At 37.7% G+C, this 26,207-nt stretch overlaps 1 protein-coding gene and 1 long non-coding RNA gene across 3 annotated transcripts in view; one reads left to right on the plus strand and one right to left on the minus strand.

The window, feature by feature from the left end:
• Positions 1 to 23,653, minus strand: part of LOC125263132 — a 53,060-nt gene extending 29,407 nt beyond the window's left edge. The window contains exons 1-5 of the long non-coding RNA XR_007183696.1: positions 23,390 to 23,653; positions 21,923 to 22,342; positions 21,635 to 21,750; positions 21,329 to 21,483; positions 21,140 to 21,257 (exon numbers count right to left, since the gene is read on the minus strand). This is a non-coding gene — a long non-coding RNA (uncharacterized LOC125263132). The remainder of the gene's footprint in view (positions 1 to 21,139; positions 21,258 to 21,328; positions 21,484 to 21,634; positions 21,751 to 21,922; positions 22,343 to 23,389) is intronic.
• Positions 9,478 to 22,273, plus strand: LOC125263125 (myosin heavy chain, fast skeletal muscle-like). 2 transcript variants are annotated; one of them, XM_048182031.1, is made up of 40 exons: positions 9,478 to 9,525; positions 9,692 to 9,904; positions 10,041 to 10,184; positions 10,265 to 10,421; positions 10,669 to 10,696; positions 11,450 to 11,564; positions 11,644 to 11,736; positions 11,835 to 11,898; positions 12,005 to 12,103; positions 12,187 to 12,290; positions 12,813 to 12,951; positions 13,032 to 13,150; positions 13,270 to 13,419; positions 13,494 to 13,664; positions 13,740 to 14,046; positions 14,201 to 14,271; positions 14,352 to 14,439; positions 14,511 to 14,628; positions 14,737 to 14,860; positions 14,952 to 15,088; positions 15,178 to 15,433; positions 15,512 to 15,754; positions 15,858 to 16,034; positions 16,131 to 16,276; positions 16,355 to 16,445; positions 16,547 to 16,936; positions 17,215 to 17,341; positions 17,492 to 17,610; positions 17,707 to 17,903; positions 17,995 to 18,178; positions 18,266 to 18,431; positions 18,522 to 18,646; positions 18,765 to 19,073; positions 19,180 to 19,383; positions 19,470 to 19,595; positions 19,737 to 19,907; positions 19,998 to 20,102; positions 20,187 to 20,282; positions 20,386 to 20,517; positions 22,156 to 22,273. In XM_048182031.1, the coding sequence occupies exons 2-40, from the start codon at positions 9,704 to 9,706 to the stop codon at positions 22,174 to 22,176; spliced, it is 5,814 nt and encodes a 1,937-aa protein (XP_048037988.1). In that variant the 5' UTR covers positions 9,478 to 9,525; positions 9,692 to 9,703; the 3' UTR covers positions 22,177 to 22,273. The 2 variants fall into 2 exon arrangements, with proteins under 2 accessions (XP_048037988.1, XP_048037987.1); XM_048182030.1 differs by lacking the exon at positions 22,156 to 22,273 and adding an exon at positions 20,577 to 21,440.
• Positions 23,654 to 26,207: the final 2,554 nt, after the last annotated feature.

A 26,207-nucleotide genomic window follows, 5' to 3' on the forward strand; every position in this document is an offset into this window, starting at 1 on the left:
AAGCAGGATCTAAATGAGATTTCCATTTCAGAATGGGAGGTATGCCAAACCCGAGAAAGCAGGGTAAGTCAAGCATGTATCTGAAAGAGAGATAATTTATACTCAGAGTCAGTTACTATGGTAACTTACTCTTTGAATCTAACCTGGTCGGGAGCAGGTTTTCTTCGATAAACCCAGTGTTTCTTTCAGTCTCCTCCCAATTTTTAAAGCATAAGAGATGTTTAAATACTTTACTCATTCATTCACGCTGCAAAAATGGTTTTCTTACTGAGTATTTTTGTCTTATTTCAAATACAAATATCTAAAAATTCTTAAATCAAAATGCATTTTCTATATACAAAAATTATATAAGATATTTAGTCTTGTTTCCTGGGGGGTGATGTGATGTGATATCCCATCACATATCACATCAGAAAGGCATTTATTTTCAATTAAAATGAAGAAAATGTTCTAAAAGTGGAAGTAAATTGTAAATAAAAGACCGTTTAAAAATTATAAAATCATTTACACTCTGTTATTATTGCATCCTGTTAATGTACAACAATGCTGAGGTGCAAATAGTATGTATCTGCCAGTATAAAATATAACTAGCATCTAATTACTATTTACACTTATTACAAAGAACTGCTACTTTTGGAAAAACATTTGGGGCTCCAGCCCCCTTTGCCCACCCCTAGCTCTGCCCCTGATAACAGTGATAAGAATTATATTTGTATTGACTCTGAGACACGCGGATGCTTTTTGGCTGCTGTTGCCATAGTGAATCATAATATCGGAGCTTTTCATAGTCGTGGTGCACGCGCTTAACTCAGAGTCAACCTACTTAAGAGTTGACTGAACTCAGTTCAGCTGCTCTAAAATCTAACGGTAGGTGTCCACTGGCACGGGGTGGGCGGAGCAGAGTAAGCGTTTTCAATTAATTCCTATGGAAGTCGAGCTTCACAATACCACAATGCACCTCGCAAGCGTGAAGCTCGACTTCCATAGGAATTAATTGAAAACGCTGACTCTGCTCCGCCCACCCCGTGCCAGTGGACACCTACCGTTTCCCATCTCAGGGCAAGTCAACTCAGAGTTCAAGTTTTAACTCAGAGTTGGTTAAACCTCCTTATTGAAACAGGCCCCAGGCGACCATCCCGCTGGTTTATCAATGTTTATAGTTGACAGTTTTTGTTCCACTTGTTTTATATTTACCTTGTTCAATTCAAAAACATGGTTTATCACTTATATTTTTTCAATCAATCTTTAATTTAATGGAATATTAACAGTCAACCTTTCTTATTTAAATTTTTTTTTACTTTATTTATAAAAAATTATTAAAATAATTAGCATTTTTATATGATTTATTTAAAAATGAATCACCTATATCAATAAGTTTTACTTGATTTTTTACCCATTATTTTATTGAGTGTACTCCACTATTTTTTACCATCATATTTACATTCACTTATTTTTACTATGTAAAACATTCTCTTCTTTTTCTTATTAATTTTAGTTACTTGATTTCTCAATTTGCAATAAACTTCCCAATCAGTCATCAAGCAATGATGTCACTGCGCATTTCTTTTCAACTCAGTGCCATGTTATATCAATGAAACATTCAAATTAAGTAATTTCTGTCGACGTATATTGAAACATTCAAATAAAAAGTTATTTGTGTCAACACATACTGCTGATTATTACCTTTCATTCAATCAAGTTATGGTGTTCACAGTGGTCACAGTTTAATTCGCGGATCCTCTATGTCAGATACAACTGACCAATATTGAGTAGCCAACACACATTACAGTCATTGATGCACAATCGCGGATATGTTCTACATGTCTAAAGTATATAAAAAGAATAAACCACTGTTATAAACTCACTGATTTCGCTTAATGTAAAATATAATCTGGATGCACAATAAACTATAATAAACTTTATTTACATCTCTCGACAGAAAGGTTTTTGCAGGTTATTTAATCACATCAATCATATTAATATATTGTTCTATATTATATTGTTTTTTGCTTTTGCAATATATTGTTTTTTGCTTTTTTTTTTGCTTGTTTTTTGCTTTTTTTGCACTTTGTTTATCTTGTATATTTGTATATTATTCTTTTATTCTTTTTATTATCTGGGTCTTGTCTTGTCGCTGTCACTCTGTTGCACTGTGGAGCTTCTGTCACTAAAACAAATTCCTAGTATGTGTAAACATACCTGGCAATAAAGCTCTTTCTGATTCTGATTAAGCATATTTACAGTACATGCCTCAGGTTTGCATCGTATCATCAACTCACTCAACAGCAAACTTTGACAGTTGGTTGAACCGGTTCATTCTGTTCTTTTTAAGTTTTTGAGTTTCGATTAGTGAATCGACTCGACCGTTTTTTTTTTCTGAGAACTGGCTCAAAAGAACGATTCATTCAAGAATCGAACATCACTAATAGATCCTCATCTTCTCCTGCATTCCTTGATCCCCTTCCATGACAAGCAATGCAAACTACCACTCAAATTTCCTTCACAAAAAAAATATTTCTTCATTGTGATAGTTAATAACATGATTTTCACTTTATGTTTGAACTCAATTTCTAAAAGTCTTACTTGTATGTATGTTCACCTTAAAATAACTTGCATTTAGATTTAAATTACGTTTTTTACAAACAGTTCCAGGAAAAGGCCGGAAAGTCACTTCAATAAATTTTATTGCACAACCTAATCAGAAATCAACAAAATTCATTATTCTTAAGCCAAAGACATATAAAATGAATTTATACCTATAAACATTTAAAAGGTACACAAATAGCCTATTATCATTTGAGTCCCATTTATCATTCGAATTTCATGATAAAAGTAACAATTTAGTGAGACTTTATCAAAAATCACAAAACACCAAACCTAAGCCTTGACAGACTGTCTGTCCAAATCCGATTTTTGTGTATATCTGATAGAAATCCAATCAGATTTAGCAAGTGTGAATGGCAAAAAAAAAGAAGAAAAAAAAGATAAAATGCCATTTTTACAAATCCGTCTGAGCTACATAAATGAGGCAAAGGGGGAGGTGTTGCTGTATTTTATAGTAATAATATCTGAATAATTTTTGGTTCCAAATGTTACTATTTTACCAAGCACCCACTAGTAAATATATATTTAAAATATCAAAAATGTCTGAATATTTTTTGGTTTGACAGTATGTTCCTTTTTAGAAAGAAATAGTATCTGTGAGGATTTCCAGTCAGGATTTAGACCGTACCATAGTACTGAGACTGCTCTCATTAGAGTTACTAATGATTCGCTCTTATCATCAGATCGTGGTTGTATCTCTCTATTAGTGTTACTGGATCTTAGTGCTGCTTTTGACACTATTGATCACAATATTCTTTTAAATAGACTTGAAAATTATGTTGGCATTAGTGTAATTGCATTGTCATGGTTCAAATCAAACTTATCTGACCGTTATCAGTTTGTAGTAGTAAACGAAGAGATATCATATCAATCACAAGTTAAATATGGAGTACCGCAAGGCTCAGTACTAGGACCGTTGCTTTTCACTCTGTACATGCTACCCTTGGGAGATATCATTAGGAAGCATGGCGTTAGTTTTCATTGTTACGCTGATGATACTCAGCTCTATATTTCATAACGCCCTGATGAAAATGACCAATTTAAAAAAACTAACAGAATGCATGGCTGCTCTGATCGGATTTTTCGTGGTTTTTGACTTCCTCATGCCACTTAAAATGTATCGTCAGACGTTGTTATATGAAACATGCTGAAAGTCGCTGCAGAAACAAGCTTGTGTTGTTGCAAAGTGCTGGACCAGCAGAAAATTACAATATAAAGGAGACATGTATTTGAGACAGGCAGGGGACTGGGATACATGGGATTGTTATTGAAAACTTTTGCTCAAAGAACAATTGATCATCATGGCTGAAAATAACTTTTTTATCTGTAAAGTCCAAGACGACTGACAGGCCGCCCAGGTATAATAACGGCCGCCCAAGTATATTTGGAGACACATTTATGCTTTTATTATTTTTATCCTCTTATACTTTTGTATCCGCCCAAGATAATGAAACCATCCACGATCGATTAACTAATGGAGAATCTCCCCTCGCCCTACACGTTTCATACCTGCTTGTTATGTGTGCGTCAGAACTGTTTACTCCCGCTTACATTCCCACGTGCACTGCAGAGACTTTATGGCCTTTATATAATATGTTTTCGATGGTTGTAAGAATCAGAAGGATCAGCCCGCAATTGTGTAGACATTTCAAAATAAGAGTCTTAGAGTATTTACAATTAAAAGTCATACGCTGATTTTTTTTTTATTTCTTCTGGGCATTATTAGTATTTTGGTTACACAATAAATTGTATTTACTTTGATTTACATTTAATTCATAGTAAATTACTGTAGTCTCCCCCACAGGAAGAAAAAAACATTATTTAACAAATATATTATTCATTATATAAATTTCACTAGAAAAATCTGGGTCCCATTCACAGAGAGACACTATATGACAGCAAGGAGAACATAGGAAAGGGATAACCATTTAAATGCTGAAATTTTGCATAATATACAATGCATATTAATGCATAATATTAGTATGCAATTAAATGTAATAGTATGCTATGTAATTAAAATTAATTAAAAAAAATAATAATAATGTTAAAAAAAAAAAAAAAATCACACATTATTTATTGTTTGTCACATGAAGTAGACCATTTTTGTGTTGTGGGTAATAGGAGGATTTTTCACTTCGCTACCACCGCAAGTATATTTCAAACCTGTGGAAAGCACTGAGTATGGCTATATGGAAGGACAGCATACATCAGCAATGTTCTGTTAACGGGAGCAGCAAAGAAAACAAATCAGAAAATAGAAACGCTTCACAATAAGGTCCCATTATCAACATTAATTAATACATTAGCTATCATGAATCAGCAATCAGAAAAATATACATTTATACGGTCTTTATTATTCTTAATACGCACAGAATTCTTGATTGCATGTTATTTCAGTGCATTAACTCATGTGAACAGATGTGAAAAAGTGTTCATTTTGAAATTAATAAAGATTAATTCATGCTGTAACAGTATTGTTCAATGTTATTTCAAGTTAAATAATATAGTTAGCCAATTTTAATAGAATGTTACTGAAAAAAAAAGACATTTCCCACAAAATAAATGTAAATGGTTAGATTATTATTTGCGAAATGAGAGAACTCCATTTCACAATAAACAGGTTATTACCAAATATATATTCTAACAGCACTCAAATGTATTATAATGCTCCAGTTTGCATCCCAAAAATATCACATGATAAATGCCTAGTCTAAGTGTAAAACTCAAGTTTAATCTAAATACTATCAGAAATTCAGAATGACTAACAGATGACCCCATCTGTCCTCAAAGACAAGTAATTAATCCCAAAAATACTACAGATACATTCTCATCATATGTATTAGAAACTCCGTAAACAAACTGTAGAATCAATTTTGGCTAGACTGAACCACATTACTTATAAGTTGAAAGATTTAACTCTTGCTTGTGAATTCTCCTAAGGAGAGCAAGAAAGTATCCAAAATGACAGAGAATGTCAGTATTCTCGATTACAAATGCAAATAATACAATTTTTTAAAAGAAATGTTACCTGGCCAGTTCAGCTGTGTCCCACTACTGTATGTCAACAACAGGAAAGCCAAACAATGAATCGATGCAAGAACATGAAGCTGAATGACCAATAATTAAAGATTGAGTTAATCAATAGATTCTTACAAATATTCTTATAAACATTAAAGTGTCCAGAACGGAGTTGATTAAAGCGAATGACCATTTGATATCAAACCTTTCAACTTGACACCACAATAACACTTGTGGCCTTTGAGACAAATGGCAAAGCCCTGATGTCACAGCTGACCGACCAGCTATATTTGTGTAAAGTCCTAATATGACCACCCTTGGGGAAAGATGCCTTTTTTATTGAGCACATGTCCCCTTCTCATTAGGTGTCGACGCCTTAGAATTTATTCCACAGCCTCCTGCCATCTTTTCAAAGGAACTAGGAAAGCATGTTGGACACATTGCATTGTCCTTGCAAGGCAAAGCAAAAGGACATGGGCAGAATCCAAGATCAGACACACCCAACGCCACACCATCCTGAAGAGCTCTGTAGAAATCAGGGCCGCTTTCATGCATTTGTGCTTCGTTACAGCTCAGAACCATCACACAAGACTTGCTGATCATGGATTTAGTCATCCAATCATCATCAATTTACTTCAATTTTGCAAAATGGGATTTACCATTAACTGAATATACCACACACTGATCCTACTCTCGCTTAGAACAAAACTGACCAATATTTAAATCTCTTAATTGCCTTGAACACTCAGACACATGAGTCACACGCATCACTGCGGCACAACAACTACGCTAAATACAATATATCTACACCTAAATCTGAAGAATCGTTCATGTCACATTGCTGTATATCATCTGTTCGCCCAGCTCTAAAATTTGCTCTATGGTACTAAGGCATTATAAATATAACAGTAGAGCTATACAAATTAATTTGACTTTGAGTGACTGTAATATGACTACGACTCTTGAGATCAACAGTATTTAAAGGGTTAGTTCACCCAAAAATGCAATTTCTGTCATTAAGTACTCACCCTCATGTTGTTTTTTTATGAAATTCGAGGGGATCTGATCCACATATAGGCAGCAATGCCACTGCATCTTTTGAGGTACAGAAGGGTATTAAAAGACATCGATAAAACAGTCATGTGACTGCAGTGGTTCAACCTTAATGTTATGAAGCGACGAGAATACTTTTTGTGCGCAAAACCAAAACAAAATTAACGACTTTATTCAACAAATTCGTCTGCCCCGATTCGTTATTTGCGTTGCAGAGCTTCCTTGTTTACTTCCGAACACGGGCTCAGTATTCACCGGCTCTGGTCACGTGAGCAGCACGAGGCATGCGTGTGATGCTGACGCAAGATCTGGCCAATACTGAGCCCAAGTTCAGACGTAAACACCAAAAAAATTTGCTATTACAAACCAATTTGTTACTTCTTTCATAGGTTGTTATTGAGAATTAACAGAATTACATGTTGATGTTTGATTGAAAATAACAAAGTTTGAAGTTATCATTATGGTGATCAGTGTTTGCTTTTTTCAGCTCTTGGCCACTGACTTTCTAACATTAGTTTTTCTCTGGCTGCTGTAACTGTGTGTTTATAAAACACATTAGTTATGGCAAGAAAAGCCAAGAGAAAATGGATCAGTTACGTATTGTTGATGACAAACATCATGTAGTGGCCTGATTCACTGATCTCATATAGAGTCTAATCTTTGATTACATGAGGAATGTTTAATACATTTTAACATTATTTATTATAATAGCTCTGTGACACTACAGAATGAGAACCAGCAGTGACAAACCGATCATTTGAAGGACTTTAAAAATGCATTGTGTACAAAAAGTTTTAAACTACTGTATCATTTAGACAAACACAGCATATGTAAAAATCAGCATATGAATTTCAACAACAGTGACAATCAACAAAATATTCAGATAAAATTCTGAACATCACAAAACGAGCTACTAAAAAATTGGCAACAAAAACAAGTTTGTTTTGTGATATAAAATAAAAGTAGACCAAAGATAAGACTATATGAGTTCAGTGAATCAGGCCACTACATGATGTTTCTCATCAACAATACATAAGCATTATCACCTGATCCATTTTCTCTTGCCATAACGAATGTGTTTTATAAACACACAGTTACAGCAGCCAGATAAAAACTAATGTTAAAAAGTCAAGGGTCAGAAGCCCAAATACAGCAAACACTGATCACCATAAGAGTGACTTCATTCGAAACTTATTTTCAATAAATCATCAACATCTAAACCTCTGTAAATTCTCAATAAGAACTTCTGTAGATGTATGACAGAAATAATGTCAAACTGGTTAGTAATAAGTGAAGCTGGGAATGCTGTTTGTGGACTCTGCTGAGATCTTAAGAGATTTAATGTTTTTTTATCTTCAGCTGATTCCAAGGCTGTGGCTGGACATTGGTTGCAGTCCTTGTGTTTCTGCTCATCTCTTCTCTTTTTTCTGTTCTTGTTCCTCTAAATTGACATTCCCGGAATTCCCTGTGTGACTTCACATTTTATGTTATTTCATTTAAATAATTGTTTCATAGTTTTTGTTATTAGTTATGTACATTTGGGGTTTACATGTAATGTTTAATGTTTATTGCATTATTTTAGTCATGTGACAACATAATTGTGTATTATATTTGTGTGTATTGATTTATGATTTTTGAGATATTTAAATACTAAGAAAAGCATTTTTTGCAGTGTATTGCTGCTGTTTCATTAGCACCACCTTCTGGTAGAGAGTGAATTTGCATGTTTTTTTGTTGTTGTTGCCATTTTATTTTTAGGTTTTTTTGGGGTCCTCAGGGTTTCTTATATACAAAAGGTTGGGAACCACCGATTTAGAATATGACCTGAAAAAAAAAAAAAAAAGTACACTCCTCAATACACAATGAAATTGACTATACCGCGCTATTCTGCCAAATCTTGTCCGCTCTTCAGCATAAGTGTCACTATATGCAAGTTCACAGAATGACAACTGTTGTGCCCAAATTTGCTGTTTTGACACATGAAAAGCTTCCCAGGCTTCTTGGAACAGTATCCCAGTGACATTTAAGAGCTTCTCCATGGCTAAACTGGGTTCTACTGTAGTGCCAAGGCACTTGAAGAAGATTATGCTCTACATAAGACCTAAACAATGTCTGAACTCCGGTAACTGATACCCTTCACATAACAACCTTTTCTTAAGGTTAAGGCGCTTGATCACAAGTGACACCTATAAATACATCGTTTAATTTTTAATGATAATATTGGTGGCTTATTTTCAAATATTTGTTTAATTCATCTAGTGTCAATTCACCTCATCTTACCGAAGGGTTCACTGCCATTATCTGAACCCATTAGCTGTTCTTCTAACACAATATTTCCTTTAAACAAAACTAAAACTAAGACTGGACAGTTAATTACATCAAAGTGATAATATATTTGGCTGGTGTCATGATATTGATGAACATGACAATCATTTACAAAAATTCCTCTTGAAACTGAGCTGAAAATACATGACCAAATACGGTGAGTATGTTTTGCTGAGTGAACAGTATACTGTCTATATAAGAAGCTGCTTCAGGCTCCTTTAAGGACTGACTGGAACTCAAAGGTGGGTGAGTTGTTCACCATGCTCTCCTTTTACTATTAATCTAATATTTTATACTTGTGTTCTGCAGTTTAGAGATTAAATGTCTAACCCTGATACATGGTAATCAGTTAGCACATTTAAGAGTTTAGAGTGTGGCTATGCACTGTACATTCAACATTCTTTTGACACTAACCTGACTGAATTAGTCCAAGTTAGCAGTGGCACAAATTAAAACTCAAGTTTTTTTATACCTTTCTCTTAGCATCTCCTACCTCAGACACATTCTCTCTGGACAGGACAGCAGGTATTATGATTGTGATTAATAATATTATATGGAGACATGGAGCAGCATCATTGCGCTTCACATTCATAGGAATTAATATATTTTACTCCACTTGCATTTGTTTAATATTTAGAAGTAATTAAAGTATAAATCCCTCTGCACATTCTCTCCTTGTCACTTCTCAAAGTAAACCGCAATCATGGGAGATGGTGAAATGGAGTGTTTTGGCCCAGCGGCCATTTACCTCCGGAAGCCGGAAAGAGAGAGGATAGAGGCTCAGAACACCCCCTTTGATGCCAAAACGGCATTCTTCGTGACGGTGCCGGATGAGATGTACCTGAAAGGTGTTCTTGTTAGTAGAGAAGGCGGCAAAGCTACTGTCAAAACACTGTGTGGGAAAGTAAGTAGAAGTAGAAAATGTGTTGATCTTCTGTAAAACAGTTTTACATGATGCTGTGGGACTGTAAAACTACTTGCCAGGTAAAACAAATATTTTGTTTGTGATAAATCTCTCATCCATGTTGAAAACCTTATAGACAATCACGGTAAAAGAAGATGAAATCTTCCCCATGAATCCTCCTAAGTTTGACAAAATTGAGGACATGGCCATGATGACCCACCTCAATGAGCCTACTGTGCTGTATAACCTCAAAGAGCGTTACGCAGCATGGATGATCTACGTAAGTCTAAGCAAATCATATCTTATTCCTGGGATGGCGTGACAGCATTGTTAACTGGACTATCTATATCTCCATTTCAGACCTACTCTGGCTTGTTCTGCGTCACTGTCAATCCCTACAAGTGGCTCCCAGTGTACGATTCAGTCGTTGTGGCTGGATACAGAGGCAAAAAGAGGATTGAAGCCCCGCCTCACATCTTCTCCATCTCCGACAACGCCTACCAGTTCATGCTCACTGGTAAGTGTGGATATAAATTTTCAATCCGTTTTGCAATCCAATAAACTTGTGCTAAACTTGAGCCTACTTATATTTTGCTTAATACACCTACGATTCTTTATTTAACAAACTCTTTTTACTTAATGGGCCTCTCATAAGTAATTTATGTAGTGGTGTACATTTTATTACATATATGATATATACAAAAAACTGAAAATACAATCTGTTTAGCAGTTTCACTTAAAATAACACTATAAATGTGTTTCAGACAGGGAGAATCAGTCTATCCTGATTACGTAAGTAGACTATGATGATTATTAATTATTGTACAAGAATCATCATGTAAATGCTAACACTGTTTAAGCTATTGAGAGAAGGCAGTTGAACACCTGGCTTTTCTGATGGAGAACACGGATAACGTGGTCATGTAAATGCATAAGCATTGTTCTTATTGGCATGTGCCAGGAAAGCAAGGATAACTAAACTAACAGAAAGGTGCGAGGAAAAGCCGCTTACTGACAGTGCTGCACGTATATGAGGTTAAAGGGGGTCACACTCCGGACGAGAAGCCCAGCACACAATCTCTTTAAAATTCGAACACATATTTTCTATAAGCGTACACACACCGGCAGCGCCATTCGGCGTCTGTCAGCGGCGCCCAGCTACGACTTATGATGCTGTTCAAAATCCCGCCACGCCATTACAGTACAATCATAACATAGCACAGACATTGTCTTAATTTCATAATGTCCTTAAACATAACAATATTGCTGACCATAAACTGATAAGAGAATGTGCATGTCTGGTGTGTGATACCTTGAGTTGTCGTAGACGCGAAGATATGCTTCTCGTCCAGTGTGTGACCCTCTTAAGACCACACTGCCAGCATGATGCATGTAAATGCAGGTTTCAGGCCTCAAGTTGCTTTCTGGTGTGCACGTAGTGTCTGAAATTTGTGGATTTTAAAGAACCACTTACATAAAAGCCAACATATCACATTTACACTATTCTGAAATTCGTTCTTTTCCACCTTTAACATGTCCACCCAGTGGAGAATCTGGTGCAGGAAAGACTGTCAACACCAAACGTGTCATCCAGTATTTTGCGACAATCGCTGTGGCTGGCGGCGCAAAGAAGGCAGAACCTGTCCCTGGCAAAATGCAGGTGACTAAACCATCAAATACCGTTCAAAGAACAGTGAAAAAATTATTCTGCATGTTGAAATTACTTAACTACTCACTAGGGGTCGCTAGAGGATCAAATCATTGCAGCCAACCCTCTACTGGAGGCTTATGGAAATGCCAAGACTGTGAGGAATGACAACTCCTCTCGTTTTGTAAGTTACTGTGGCCAGATGATATGAATTGTACAAATTCAGTTAACATTCCAAAGCTCGGATATTCTAAACTTTTCTAAATATTTCAATCTGCTTAGGGTAAATTCATCAGGATTCACTTTGGGACCACTGGAAAACTGGCCTCAGCTGATATTGAAACTTGTGAGTCAACACTGTTTTAAACCAATCATTTTATTTCGAGGCCAAAATGTGGGTTAATCAATTGCAGTCAATGACTTTTTTTTTCCATTTTTGTCTTTTTTGGAAGATCTGCTGGAAAAGTCAAGAGTAACATTCCAGCTGTCTGCTGAGAGGAGCTACCACATCTTCTACCAGCTCATGACCGGACACAAGCCAGAGCTGCTCGGTGAGGAATCTACAGTATTGTGTGTTTCATTCATTTCCATGTTTGAGAACACTGTTAACATACTGCACATCAATTCTTTACAGAGGCCCTGCTCATCACCACCAACCCTTACGACTATCCAATGATCAGCCAGGGTGAAATCACTGTCAAGAGTATCAATGATGTGGAGGAGTTCATTGCCACAGATGTATGTGCAAAACTACACTGTTAGTAGTAGTTGTAGTTATCAAGTCAAGTCACCTTTATTTATAAAGCGCTTTTTAAAATGAAGATAACAGGAAAATTATGCAACATAGTTTTGTTTTGGCTGTACAGCAGCTCTAGAAGAAAAAGGTGTAATTGTCCAGCTTAAGTAAGTTCAGTGTTGATTCATTTCCGTTGTAAAAATCATTAGTGATTAATTTAGTTAATTTATCTATACAGCAGGTCTGGAGAAAACAGTGATGTCATCATCCAGCTCAGTTCAGTTCGTATTCAATAGTGTCAATGCAGACAGATCAGTAATATTGTTGAATATTAATTATCCCAAACTAAGCAAGCCAGAGGCGACAGCTGCAAGAACTCCATAGTAGTATTTTCAGATTATGTAAATATACCTGAGCAAACAAACATCAGAAAAACACCAGCATAAATTGAATGACATACAATATAAAATACCCTTCTCTTTGACTCAAATAATGTGTGATTCACTTGGTCATGGTAAAACCAGACAGCCATTGACATTCTGGGCTTCAGTGCTGATGAGAAAATCAGCATCTACAAGCTGACAGGTGCTGTGATGCATCATGGGAGCATGAAGTTTAAACAGAAGCAGAGAGAGGAGCAGGCCGAACCTGACGGCACTGAGGGTAAGACATACTATTAGCACATTAACATATAAACATTCACTTCATTAACGACAATAATGTGTAAAAATTTTCTTCCTCAGTGGCTGATAAAATTGCCTACCTCATGGGCCTTAACTCTGCTGACATGCTGAAAGCTCTGTGTTACCCCAGAGTGAAGGTCGGAAATGAGATGGTGACCAAAGGCCAGACAGTACCACAGGTGATCACTTATTTACTTTATAGATGAATACAAATAGAAATTGCAGTCTTGTAGACATTCATAGACTTTATGGGAAAGTAAAGTCTAATATCAATTACATTGACCTTTGAATTTCTCAGGTGAACAACGCAGTCTCTGCGCTCTCCAAGTCTGTCTATGAGAAAATGTTCTTGTGGATGGTCGTCCGTATCAATGAGATGTTGGACACAAAGCAGCCTAGACAGTTCTTCATTGGTGTGCTGGACATCGCTGGATTTGAGATCTTTGATGTGAGCATCAGTTATTAATCGAAACATAAAAGATAACAGTCAGTAGTAAACACTTTCTTCTGTTTAATTATCAGTTCAACAGCTTGGAGCAGCTTTGCATCAACTTCACAAATGAGAAACTGCAACAGTTCTTCAACCACCACATGTTTGTTCTGGAGCAAGAGGAGTACAAGAAAGAAGGCATTGAATGGGAGTTCATTGACTTTGGAATGGACTTGGCTGCCTGCATTGAGCTCATTGAGAAGGTAAGAGGACATTCAGCAAATTAAAATGATTAATCATATTGTGCCTGTACTTGAGCATGAATATTTCTTCAACAGCCAATGGGCATCTTCTCCATCCTTGAAGAGGAGTGCATGTTCCCCAAAGCTACAGACACAAGCTTCAAAAACAAGCTGCATGATCAGCATCTGGGCAAATCTGCAGCTTTCCAGAAGCCAAAGCCTGCCAAAGGTAAGGCAGAGGCCCACTTCTCTCTGGTGCACTACGCCGGCACTGTGGACTACAACATTAATGGCTGGTTAGACAAGAACAAGGATCCACTGAATGACTCTGTCGTGCAACTCTACCAAAAGTCATCACTTAAAGTACTGGCCTTCCTGTATGCTGCTCATGCAGGTTCTGAAGGTAAGACATTTATTTGCAATTCACCAATTCTTCTGTATTATGATGTAATTAGACATGGTCTAATAGGGAGTTATTGAAAGGGTTAAAGGAAAGCAACACAGGGAAAAAAAAAAAATATATATATATATATATATATTTTGTTTACATAAAACAGCTGAGGGAGGCGGTGGAAAGAAAGGCAAGAAGAAGGGTGGTTCCTTCCAGACGGTGTCTGCACTTTTTAGGGTAAACAGACTCTCTCTTTTAATGAAGAATGTGAACCTTTACACCATTAAAGATTAGACTAATGAAAAACATTTCCACAGGAGAACTTGGGTAAGCTGATGACTAACTTGAGGAGCACTCACCCTCACTTTGTGCGCTGCTTGATTCCTAATGAGTCCAAGACTCCAGGTAAACTTAATCCCTGAAGACTAAAAAGTTTTGAAAATATCTCTGGAACCTTAAGAACATCTTTATTGCAGGTCTGATGGAGAACTTCCTGGTTATCCACCAGCTCAGGTGTAATGGTGTGCTGGAAGGTATCAGAATCTGCAGGAAGGGTTTCCCCAGCAGAATCCTCTATGGTGACTTCAAGCAGAGGTAAAGAAACCTTTTTGCAACCTCCAAATTAGAGATGATACCACCTGATCTTCATCATCTTATGAATATTTTTCACGAGAACATGACTCTCCCCTGAATATTCTCTAGATACAAAGTATTAAATGCTAGCGTCATCCCTGAGGGACAGTTCATTGACAACAAAAAGGCTTCAGAGAAACTCCTGGGCTCTATTGATGTTGACCACACCCAATACAAGTTTGGACATACCAAGGTGAGCTGCACAACAAATGGCTAAACTCAAATCTACAATAAAAACAATGGCTTCCATAATATACCAGTAACATCACTGTATGTTCTTGCAGGTGTTCTTTAAAGCTGGTCTCTTGGGTACTCTTGAGGAAATGAGAGATGAGAAACTAGCAGAACTGGTTACCATGACTCAAGCTCTTTGTCGTGGCTTCCTCATGAGGACAGAGTTTGTGAAAATGATGGAGAGAAGGTGAGTGAATGAGATATTATTTAATTTACAATTAAATGAACAAAATTGAATATTTTTTGTCAAACTTAACCAGAAACACCCTTTGACAGAGAGTCAATTTATTCCATCCAATACAACATCCGCTCATTCATGAATGTGAAACATTGGCCATGGATGAAGCTCTACTTCAAGATCAAGCCTCTTCTGAAGAGTGCAGAGACTGAGAAAGAAATGGCAGCCATGAAGGAGAACTTTGAGAAAATGAAGGAAGATCTAGCAAAGGCATTAGCTAAAAAAAAGGAGCTTGAGGAGAAAATGGTGTCACTTCTTCAAGAGAAAAACGATCTTCAACTGCAAGTAGCAGCTGTGAGTATTTCAGTTCTTACTGAGTCAAAATGAAACGTGTAGAAGCCAAAAGTCATTATTTACATCCATCTCAAACAGGAAACTGAAAACCTGTCTGATGCTGAGGAGAGATGTGAAGGTCTCATCAAAAGCAAGATCCAGCTCGAGGCAAAACTCAAAGAGGCAACCGAGAGACTGGAGGATGAGGAGGAAATCAATGCTGAACTCACTGCCAAGAAGAGGAAACTGGAGGATGAATGCTCTGAACTGAAGAAAGACATTGACGACCTGGAGCTCACCTTGGCCAAAGTGGAGAAGGAGAAACATGCAACAGAAAATAAGGTCAATCATCTTTTCACATGTTCTTCACACTGCTGATTGTTCAGGATCTTGAGAATGAAAACAATGAACAATGTTTCCCACAATGTTTCCAACAATGTTCCAGGTTAAAAACCTGACGGAGGAGATGGCCTCTCAGGATGAGAGCATTGCCAAGCTGACCAAAGAGAAGAAAGCCCTCCAAGAGGCACACCAGCAGACTCTTGATGACCTTCAGGCAGAGGAAGACAAAGTCAACACTCTGACTAAATCTAAGACAAAGCTTGAGCAGCAAGTGGATGATGTAAGATATTTGGCATGAGAATAAAAGCTTGAATCAATGGTAAGTTAATTTGTGTCTCTAAACTAGAATTAAATGCTCTGGTTTCTGTAACAATAGCTTGAGGGCTCACTGGAGCAAGAGAAGAAGCTCCGTATGGACCTTGAGAGAGCCAAGAGGAAGCTTGAGGGTGATCTGAAACTGGCCCAGGAGTCCATAATGGACCTGGAGAATGACAAACAGCAATCAGATGAGAAGATCAAAAAGTGAGTGGATTTAGGTATTCACACAATTACACAAAATGAGTATTTTACACATTTTACAAAACAATGCTGTAAAAACAGGAAAGACTTCGAGATTAGTCAGTTTCTCAGCAAGATTGAGGATGAACAATTGTTGGGAGCACAGCTTCAGAAGAAGATCAAAGAACTTCAGGTAAAACTAACCCTAATCTGTGTTATATGAAATAGATGCATAGCTGGGAAAACCCACATTACCAATATCACTAGGTAGTTAATATTTCATTCTTTATTTAGGCCCGTATCGAGGAGCTGGAAGAGGAAATTGAGGCCGAGCGAGCTGCTCGTGCTAAAGTGGAGAAGCAAAGAGCTGATCTCTCTAGGGAACTTGAAGAGATCAGCGAGAGGCTTGAGGAAGCTGGTGGTGCCACTGCTGCCCAGATTGAGATGAACAAGAAGCGTGAAGCCGAATTCCAGAAGTTGCGTCGTGATCTGGAAGAGTCCACCTTGCAGCATGAAGCTACGGCCGCAGCTCTCCGAAAGAAGCAGGCAGATACTGTGGCTGAGCTTGGAGAACAGATCGACAACCTCCAGCGGGTCAAGCAGAAGCTGGAGAAGGAGAAGAGTGAATACAAGATGGAGATTGATGACTTGTCAAGCAACATGGAGGCTGTGGCTAAAGCAAAGGTATACTATTGGGAAAACTTCAAGTAAAGATTTATTTTTTGTTTTACAAAACTACACTAGTCAACATTTGAAGTGGATCAAAACCTTATTTCAAAGTTGTCCTAAAACCTTATTCTTAGGACAATTTAGTTCTAAGGACAACTTTGATGAACTTTTTTTTATCCACTTCAAATGTTGACTACTGTACTTTGACCTTGACAACTTGAAATATAAATAAATGGCACAAGAACAAAGCACAAAGAGGTAAAAGAAAATTTAAGCTTTTTTTTTTAATGTAGGCAAACCTTGAAAAGATGTGCCGTACATTAGAAGACCAAACAAGTGAGCTAAAAACCAAAAATGATGAGTTTTTACGCCAACTTAATGACTTAAATGCACAGAAGGCAAGGCTGCAAACTGAAAATGGTACGTAAATAAACAATATGCCATGCACACATTTAATATACTCTGCACACAGTTGTAGAAATGTGCAAAAACCTGCAATGCAAGAACCCAATACTGACATCATACAACTCTTGTGAACACTTTCATAAATTACACATTGTCTTATACTAGGGGAATATGGGCGTCAATTGGAGGAGAAAGAAGCTCTTGTTTCTCAATTGACAAGAGGCAAACAAGCTTACACTCAGCAGATTGAGGAACTCAAAAGACATATTGAAGAAGAGGTTAAGGTAACTACAAAAATGCTACAATTTTCTGTTACCAAATACTGTGAATAACTATGAACATAGCTGTGTACAATAAAAGGAAACATTTTGACTTCAAAGGCCAAGAACGCTCTGGCCCATGCGGTTCAGTCTGCACGCCATGACTGTGATTTGCTCAGAGAGCAGTATGAGGAAGAGCAGGAGGCCAAAGCTGAACTCCAGCGTGGAATGTCTAAGGCCAACAGTGAGGTGGCTCAGTGGAGAACAAAATATGAGACTGATGCCATCCAACGCACTGAGGAGCTTGAGGAATCAAAGTAAATACATCATTGGGAAAAGTCTTCAGTATCCTACATTTAATATGACAAATATTAATAAGATTTCATAATTTCAAATCACTTTCCTCAGGAAAAAGCTGGCTCAGCGTCTGCAGGATGCTGAAGAATCCATTGAGGCGGTGAACTCCAAGTGTGCCTCTCTGGAAAAGACCAAACAGAGACTGCAGGGTGAAGTAGAGGATCTCATGATTGATGTGGAGAGGGCAAATGCATTGGCAGCCAACCTTGACAAGAAGCAGAGAAACTTTGACAAGGTAAGAAATACATGGATAACCTGTAAACCTAGACCTTGAACCGACTACTTAGCTAATTAACAATGACTACATTTCTTTCATTATTAGGTGCTAGCAGATTGGAAACAGAAGTATGAGGAAAGTCAGGCTGAACTAGAAGGTGCTCAGAAAGAAGCTCGTTCTCTCAGCACTGAGCTTTTCAAAATGAAGAACTCCTATGAGGAAGCTCTTGACCACCTGGAGACCCTGAAGAGGGAGAACAAGAATCTGCAACGTAATGCAACTTTTATTTGTACACCAAAGACTAAAAAAAAGGGATGCATTTAAACACATTTTTTAAAAATCTGCTTTTTAAACACTGTAGAGGAGATTTCTGACCTCACTGAGCAGCTTGGAGAGACTGGAAAGACGATTCATGAACTGGAAAAGACAAAGAAGACCGTGGAGGCTGAGAAATCAGAGATCCAGACAGCACTTGAAGAAGCTGAAGTATTGTTACTTAAAACTATCAAATCAACAAACCATAAAAAAAATACTGTTCTAACATGGTGAACATTACACCATTTTTTCTACCAGGTTGATATAATTCTTATATCCTATCCATCAGGCCACCCTGGAGCATGAAGAGTCCAAGATTCTTCGTGTGCAGCTGGAGCTGAATCAGGTGAAGAGTGAGATTGACAGGAAGCTTGCTGAGAAGGATGAGGAGATGGAACAGATCAAGAGGAACAGCCAAAGAGTGATCGATTCCATGCAGAGCACTCTGGACTCTGAGATCAGGAGCAGAAATGATGCCCTGAGAGTCAAAAAGAAGATGGAGGGAGATCTGAATGAGATGGAGATCCAGCTGAGTCATGCCAACCGCCAGGCTGCTGAGGCCCAGAAACAGCTCAGGAACGTCCAAGGCCAACTCAAGGTTTCTTTCTGTAGAATGCGGAATTGCAATAAATATTGATAAATATGAATATGAAACATGAATTAACCAAACCATGACAACTAACAAAGAAAGAATGTTGCCACAGGATGCCCAGCTGCACCTTGATGACGCTCTCAGAGTACAGGAGGACATGAAGGAGCAGGTGGCCATGGTGGAGCGCAGGAATAACCTGATGCAAGCAGAGATTGAGGAGCTGAGAGCTGCACTGGAGCAAACAGAGAGAGGCCGCAAAGTGGCGGAGCAGGAGCTGGTTGATGCCAGCGAGCGTGTGGGACTGCTGCACTCACAAGTACAAACAATTACTAAATACCAGGAACAAATTCAGGATACATGATAAACTGTAGACACTGTAGACTAACTGCTTACATCCCACAGAATACAAGTCTTATTAACACCAAGAAGAAGCTTGAGGCTGATCTGGTCCAGGTTCAAGGTGAGGTGGATGATTCAGTCCAGGAGGCCAGAAATGCAGAGGAGAAGGCCAAGAAGGCCATCACTGATGTGAGTGTTTACATTCTGCTTCTCTATTCCAGTTTAAACAGTTATTTGCATTGTTTAGGTGGTAAGTGGTAACAAATGGAAGGTCATGAAAGGTAATTCTATCTATATTGGTTAGTTCATTTTAACTGGCTTATATTTCAGGCTGCCATGATGGCTGAGGAGCTGAAGAAGGAGCAGGACACCAGTGCTCACCTGGAGAGGATGAAGAAGAACCTGGAGGTGACTGTCAAAGACCTGCAGCACCGTCTGGATGAGGCTGAAAGTCTGGCCATGAAGGGTGGAAAGAAACAGCTCCAGAAACTGGAGTCCAGGGTAAATTTGAGTGTTAGGAACAAAACACATTCTTAGATGTACTGGTCATGCCAGAGATTTGACAGGTGAAACAATAACTCTCTACTGAAGGTGCGTGAGTTAGAGTCTGAAGTTGAAGCTGAGCAGAGACGTGGTGCAGATGCTGTGAAAGGAGTGCGCAAGTATGAGAGGAGGGTGAAGGAGCTCACCTACCAGGTAAAACTACCCAGGAATTAGAAATGTACCACCTTTTACAATATACAGTCTAACTAAGACCATGTCCAATATTTACTCCCAAAGACTGAGGAAGACAAGAAGAACGTGATCCGACTGCAGGATCTGGTAGACAAGCTGCAGCTGAAAGTGAAGGCCTACAAGCGCCAGGCTGAAGAAGCTGTAAGTCTACAATCAAATGTCTTGAGCGTGTTTTAGTATTGACAAAAGTGTCCAGTGCCATGAATGCACTGCTATGAAATGGGTTGGATATCTTGTGTAACAGGAGGAGCAGGCCAACACTCACCTGTCCAGGTACAGGAAGGTTCAGCATGAGCTGGAAGAGGCTCAGGAGCGCGCTGACATCGCCGAGTCCCAGGTCAACAAGCTGAGGGCCAAGAGCCGTGAGGCTGGAAAGGTAACAGTCAAACCTATACTACCATTATAACAGTGTTGGGAAGTACAATAGCTAAAAAGAGCAAAGATGTTAGTTTAGTTAACCCCACTAGCTTATTGAAACAACTCAAATGTGGTTGAGGATCTCTCACCTCCGGTTTTAGTCAAATCTCATCTTGTTGGAGGTCCAGCAAGCAATGCCGATTAAAAAAAAAATTGGAACAGGGGTAACAAAATAAATGACCACCCCAGACTTTTCTTGCTGATTCAAGTGAATCTTGCAGAAATAAGAATCTGAGCACTGCACAATATTGTGATGGACTCAGAACATTGACAACTGATAAAACAGTTAACTCTATCCAAACTCATTTTGCTAGCATATTTTGTTTATTATAATTTAAACTTAACATTATACATTTTTTAAGCAGAACTTGTGTGGATAACCAAAAGAAATAAGCAAAAGAAAACCACAAAAAGGGCCATTTCACACTAGAAGTGTGAACTGCATATTTTTTCGCCACCTGTTATCAGGTCACATTTTTCACATTGAATTAATTCTATCATATAAACTATACTAAACTACATGTTATATATATAGTGTGCATGCTAGTTTTTGGTGAACACCACACTTTTTCATTTCATACTTGCTATTTCCTCCAACCACTGTGCGGTGTTTGCTGCTGCTTGTCTGTCTTTGAGTGGTTTGTTGGTGAGGCGGACAGACATCATCTTGCACTCATCCTCTTGTGTAATTGTATGCAACTGCAAGGTAGGCTTATGTAAGTCCATATGTCAGCAAATAAAGTGGTGATAAAACAGAAGTAGAGACAGACCTTTTCTTCCACATTGTGACGTAGACTGGGAATTTTGTTCTCTGCATCGGTTGTTGATTGGAAGTTAATATGAGGGCGTTGCACTGACAAAAGGAGCCAGATGAGCGTGAGATTGCAGGGGCATAGTTTAAGAGGACTAAATGATGAGAGATGTCCTGCGTATGTCAACAGAGAGAAGATAGAGATGATATTTTGATTAAAATTTAGGTGATCAAAAAATAAAAAATGAACATATGCATAGACTAATTTTTCACAATAAGATCAATGAAACAAGTTGCCTTTAGAAAATAGATAAGGTGAATTCACATTTCTGCTCCTGACTTTATGGAGTGCATCCCAGTACTTCGTCTCGATCATCCAGCATATTCAGGATGACATCATTTACAAATGCTGCTTGCTGGGATTTTCCTCCAAACAGATTCCTAGTGAGCCAAAATGAAAGACATTATATAAGTATCCAGAGAAGCATGGATCAACAACGATCCGTTTAATCCCTACTAATGACAATAAAGCTGAATTGAACAAAATGTTTTAAGCAAGTCACATCAGTCAAGATCAAAAGCATTGTGGATGTAAACAGAAGTTTGAGCTCACCTTTCCATCCATCCGTGTAAAACGTGTGAGTGAAAGCTTCTGTCCATGCAGCTTCAGTGACTAAAATAACTCAGTTCAGCAAATTGATCATGATTATCTGGTTAGAGATGGATCTAAACGTTGCAGACAGGCTGATGTGCAGGAGCTCTGCATGAAACTCACGCATAAACTGATTTCTCAAAGAGCCCATAGAGGCCCTTGCCATAATGACTCTGATATGTTCTTATTTTCAGAGCAAAGAAGCTGCAGAATGAAGGACAACATCCGGACACAGTAGCAAGTCTTCGTATAATATGAATTTCTTGTGAAATGTCAGTATGCACTTAGTAACAATAAAGGTAAAAACCTGCAGTCTTCTTGCTGTTGTGTTCTTATCAAGCACTCCAACACAGCGTTGCACCATACGGGGACGAGAAGTGTCTGCAACAAAACAGGCAAACCATAATAAAACAGACGAATAAGGGTATTTATAGTCCTTTAGAATATTTATCTATCTTTCATACTGTACATTATTACACTGTCATGCCTAATTTCATTGACATGTTATAAACCATAACTCAAATAATCATTGTATCTCTGCATCTCTATATGAATCTATATACAGGAACATACTTAACACAGATGCAAACATTATACGAGTCTTTTAGTTATTAACCAGATGGTTGAGGTTGAGGTTTACTAATTCCTAGTCTTGAAAAAGGGGCTTTTAAGCTATTATTCTGACATATTACAACAACTACTGTTCATTTCGTTCACCAAAAACATACAGCACTGAACATGGCAATACAACAAATCTTTTCCAGGTACACCCGAAAACCTATGATCATTAGATTTCAATCAAAGGATAATATGATAACCAAACTTACATTTCTAGTCATCATTACTTGCTGTCCATGTTAATGTTAGTGATTAGTTTCATTTATATTTTACTTACCTTAAACTTGATACTTAAACTTTTCACTAAACTACCTAGCAACGCCTTAGCAACCACCTAAAATAGATTAGGAGCACCATAGGTACCATCCACAAAACCCCACAGAACTCAGAAACACTTACAATATTTTAGTTTTATGAGACTTTTAACAGCTTTCAGTTTCAGCTGCTCTTCTCTAAAGAAGGACCCTCACAAATGGCAGGCTGAAAGTTAAACAAGCCAACATCACAGGTTTACAACCCTTACCAGTAACTCATTCTATCACAAATAAATGAAGACATCATTATTTATTTTTAGATAAGGAACTTTAATGAAAAGCTGTAATGGCCTGTGGATTGACACTGGTCCTCAGCTGCACTGAAAATCCTCCATACTGAATCTGCAGTTGGATTATGACTTTTTATACAAACTGTAGAAAACGCTAAACTCAGTTTAAAACATAAGACCATAAAAAGAATCAACAAGCCTTCTGATTCTCTGAGGTTAACATTACATTTAATATCATTTTGCACGCGGAATAAAAATAAATTTACCTCACGTCTCTGACCAAGACTTCAATGTGGATTTGTCGTCATGTGGAAACAGACCCGATTACTCTCTCAATATACGCAAACTATTGTAATCCATGTTTTCCGATTAAAATAACATTTTCGTTGGCGCTGGTTCTTCTGTTACTGTAATCTCGCAAAATCCACTCAGAAGAAAAGAGCGCGAAGTCTGAAGAGAACTGATTTTGTGTGACAGACAGGCGCGCGCAGGTGGGCGTGTCTACGCGATCAATTTCTCCATAATTCAGTTCACTGTAATTCAAATTAAGTAAAAAAATCTATAATGTAAAAAATGAAATACCAAAACAGTCAAAAAAAAAAAAAAAAAAAAAAACTTAAACAATAATGTTTCAACATTTCAAGAACTCAGAGGTTGTCATTATTATTATTATTATTATTATTATTATTATTATTATTATTAATGCTAGGGTAGAATAACAAATTATACATTCTTGAATAATGTAAAGGAAAAAAAAAAAAAAAAAAAAAAAAATTCAACATATTTCAACAAGGAACATTAATTACCGTGACGTCGAACTAAAGTTAATGGCGTATTTCGGCTTGAACAACTGTCACGATCTGTTAAGCATGGTTCAACGTTTGTCATGTTTAAACACCCGTTGTGAAAAGCGATAGGCAAATAAAAATGACCCGACTTGAAAGTGCACTGTTGCTACTTGAGCTGTCCAGCAGATGGAGTTAATGTTAATGTTTCTGACTCCAACATCAAGGTTTGAGCTGCTTTATGGATCTATCATCAGGTTTAGCACCTGTATGGGATAATAAAGCATCAGTTCTTTACTGTAAAAACACCACCAGGTTTGAGGTTTGTGTAGCAATATCTGTTGAGCTCTCTCTCTCTCTCTCTCTCTCTCTCTCTCTCTCTCACACACACACACACACACACACACACAAACATATTTAATCAAGTGGACAGCCTATATGAGGTTTTCACCATTACAAGCATCTGTTCTGAGAGTGAAGGACATTTAAAAAATCTAAAGACCCTTTTTCCACGATAAAGAAGCTTTTACGCAATGGAAAAACTCCATGGATGTTGAATGTTCTTCATGGAACCACAGATATAAAGAAAGAATCTTTATTTTTAAGAGTGTGAAGCTGAAGATGGTTATACACACAAATACACAACATGAAACTCTGTAATCTGTATTTATTAAGGAGCACCATTACTGAACATGTCTGAAAGTGCATGAAGCTGCTGGCCTTTGATCAACTATTGATTCAACATGTGAACTTTAGATTCATACGTTAAAATTAGAAGCTTTAGATTTAGAATAGAATTCGAATTGACTCTTTATTATCAGGGTGTGAATTACAGGGGGTTTGGAAGCACATTCTTCCCTGTTTAGCAGCTTCTCTTCCACGCTTTAACCACAGGTAGCACAGGTTTTCAGACGGCGTGTTTATTCCTGCCCACATTCCTGCACCGAACTGTTGAAATTTCCAGGAAGATGTGGTCACTGCTTATTGTCTCTTCAACAGCTGTTTCAGTGGTTCAGCTGCTCCTATAACATCTGCTCACGGCATCACGACTGACTGGCAATAAGTATCCGGACGCCCCTCAAGTCATTTGAGTAAAACCGAGCAAGAGCAAAATTTGTCAGTTGAGCAGTAATAATAAACATAATAATAAAACAGGCATCATGAGGTCAAAGGTTCCAGTGTGCTTGTGATATATTGAGGTTTGGTCACTCGTGGCCTTTTGTGAAATATTATGTGAATGGTACCTATTCTTTTTTACTAATATAGTATATCATTTTTAAAATATAATATATCCAGAGCAATCAAAATAGTCCAGTTAAATTACATGCAGTACATATAAAACCTAAAGATCATTCACATGTACTCCTTTGCATCTTTTTGATTGCCTTTGTGATACTAATCTTTTAGTTTGGATGTTATAGCTGTAATGAACATGTTTTCTTGCTTTCAAAGCCCGGCGCTGATCTAAGGATAAACTCGACATCACATTCCTGCAGCGGGTCCAGACAGGTGGCCGTGTGTCAGCGCTGCTCCTCAAAACATGGAGCATCAGTGTTCATTAGTGCAGTGTTCATCAGTGCAGTGTTCATCAGTGTTCATTAATGCAGTGTCCATCAGTGTTCATCAGTGCAGTGTTCATCAGTGTTCATTAATGCAGTGTTTGTCAATGTTCATTAGTGCAGTGTTCATCAGTGTTCATTAGTGCAGTGTTTATCAGTGTCCATCAGTGTTCATCAGTGCATTGTTCATCAGTGTTCATTAGTGCAATGTTTATCAGTGTTCATCAGTGTTCATCAGTGCATTGTTCATCAGTGTTCATCAGTGTTCATTAGTGCAGTGTTTATCAGTGTTCATCAGTGTTCATCAGTGCATTGTTCATCAGTGTTCATCAGTGTTCATTAGTGCAGTGTTTATCAGTGTTCATTAGAGCAGTGTTCATTAGTGCAGTGTTCATCAGTGTTCATCAGTGCATTGTTCATCAGTGTTCATTAGTGCAATGTTTATCAGTGTTCATCAGTGTTCATCAGTGCATTGTTCATCAGTGTTCATCAGTGTTCATTAGTGCAGTGTTTATCAGTGTTCATTAGAGCAGTGTTCATTAGTGCAGTGTTCATCAGTGTTCATCAGTGCATTGTTCATCAGTGTTCATTAGTGCATTGTTCATCAGTGTTCATCAGTGTTCATCAGTGCATTGTTCATCAGTGTTCATCAGTGCATTGTTCATCAGTGTTCATCAGTGTTCATTAGTGCAGTGTTTATCAGTGTTCATTAGAGCAGTGTTCATTAGTGCAGTGTTCAT

The sequence above is a fragment of the Megalobrama amblycephala genome, linkage group LG2 (genome assembly GCF_018812025.1).
Source record: "Megalobrama amblycephala isolate DHTTF-2021 linkage group LG2, ASM1881202v1, whole genome shotgun sequence".
Taxonomy (NCBI): Eukaryota; Metazoa; Chordata; class Actinopteri; order Cypriniformes; family Xenocyprididae; genus Megalobrama; species Megalobrama amblycephala.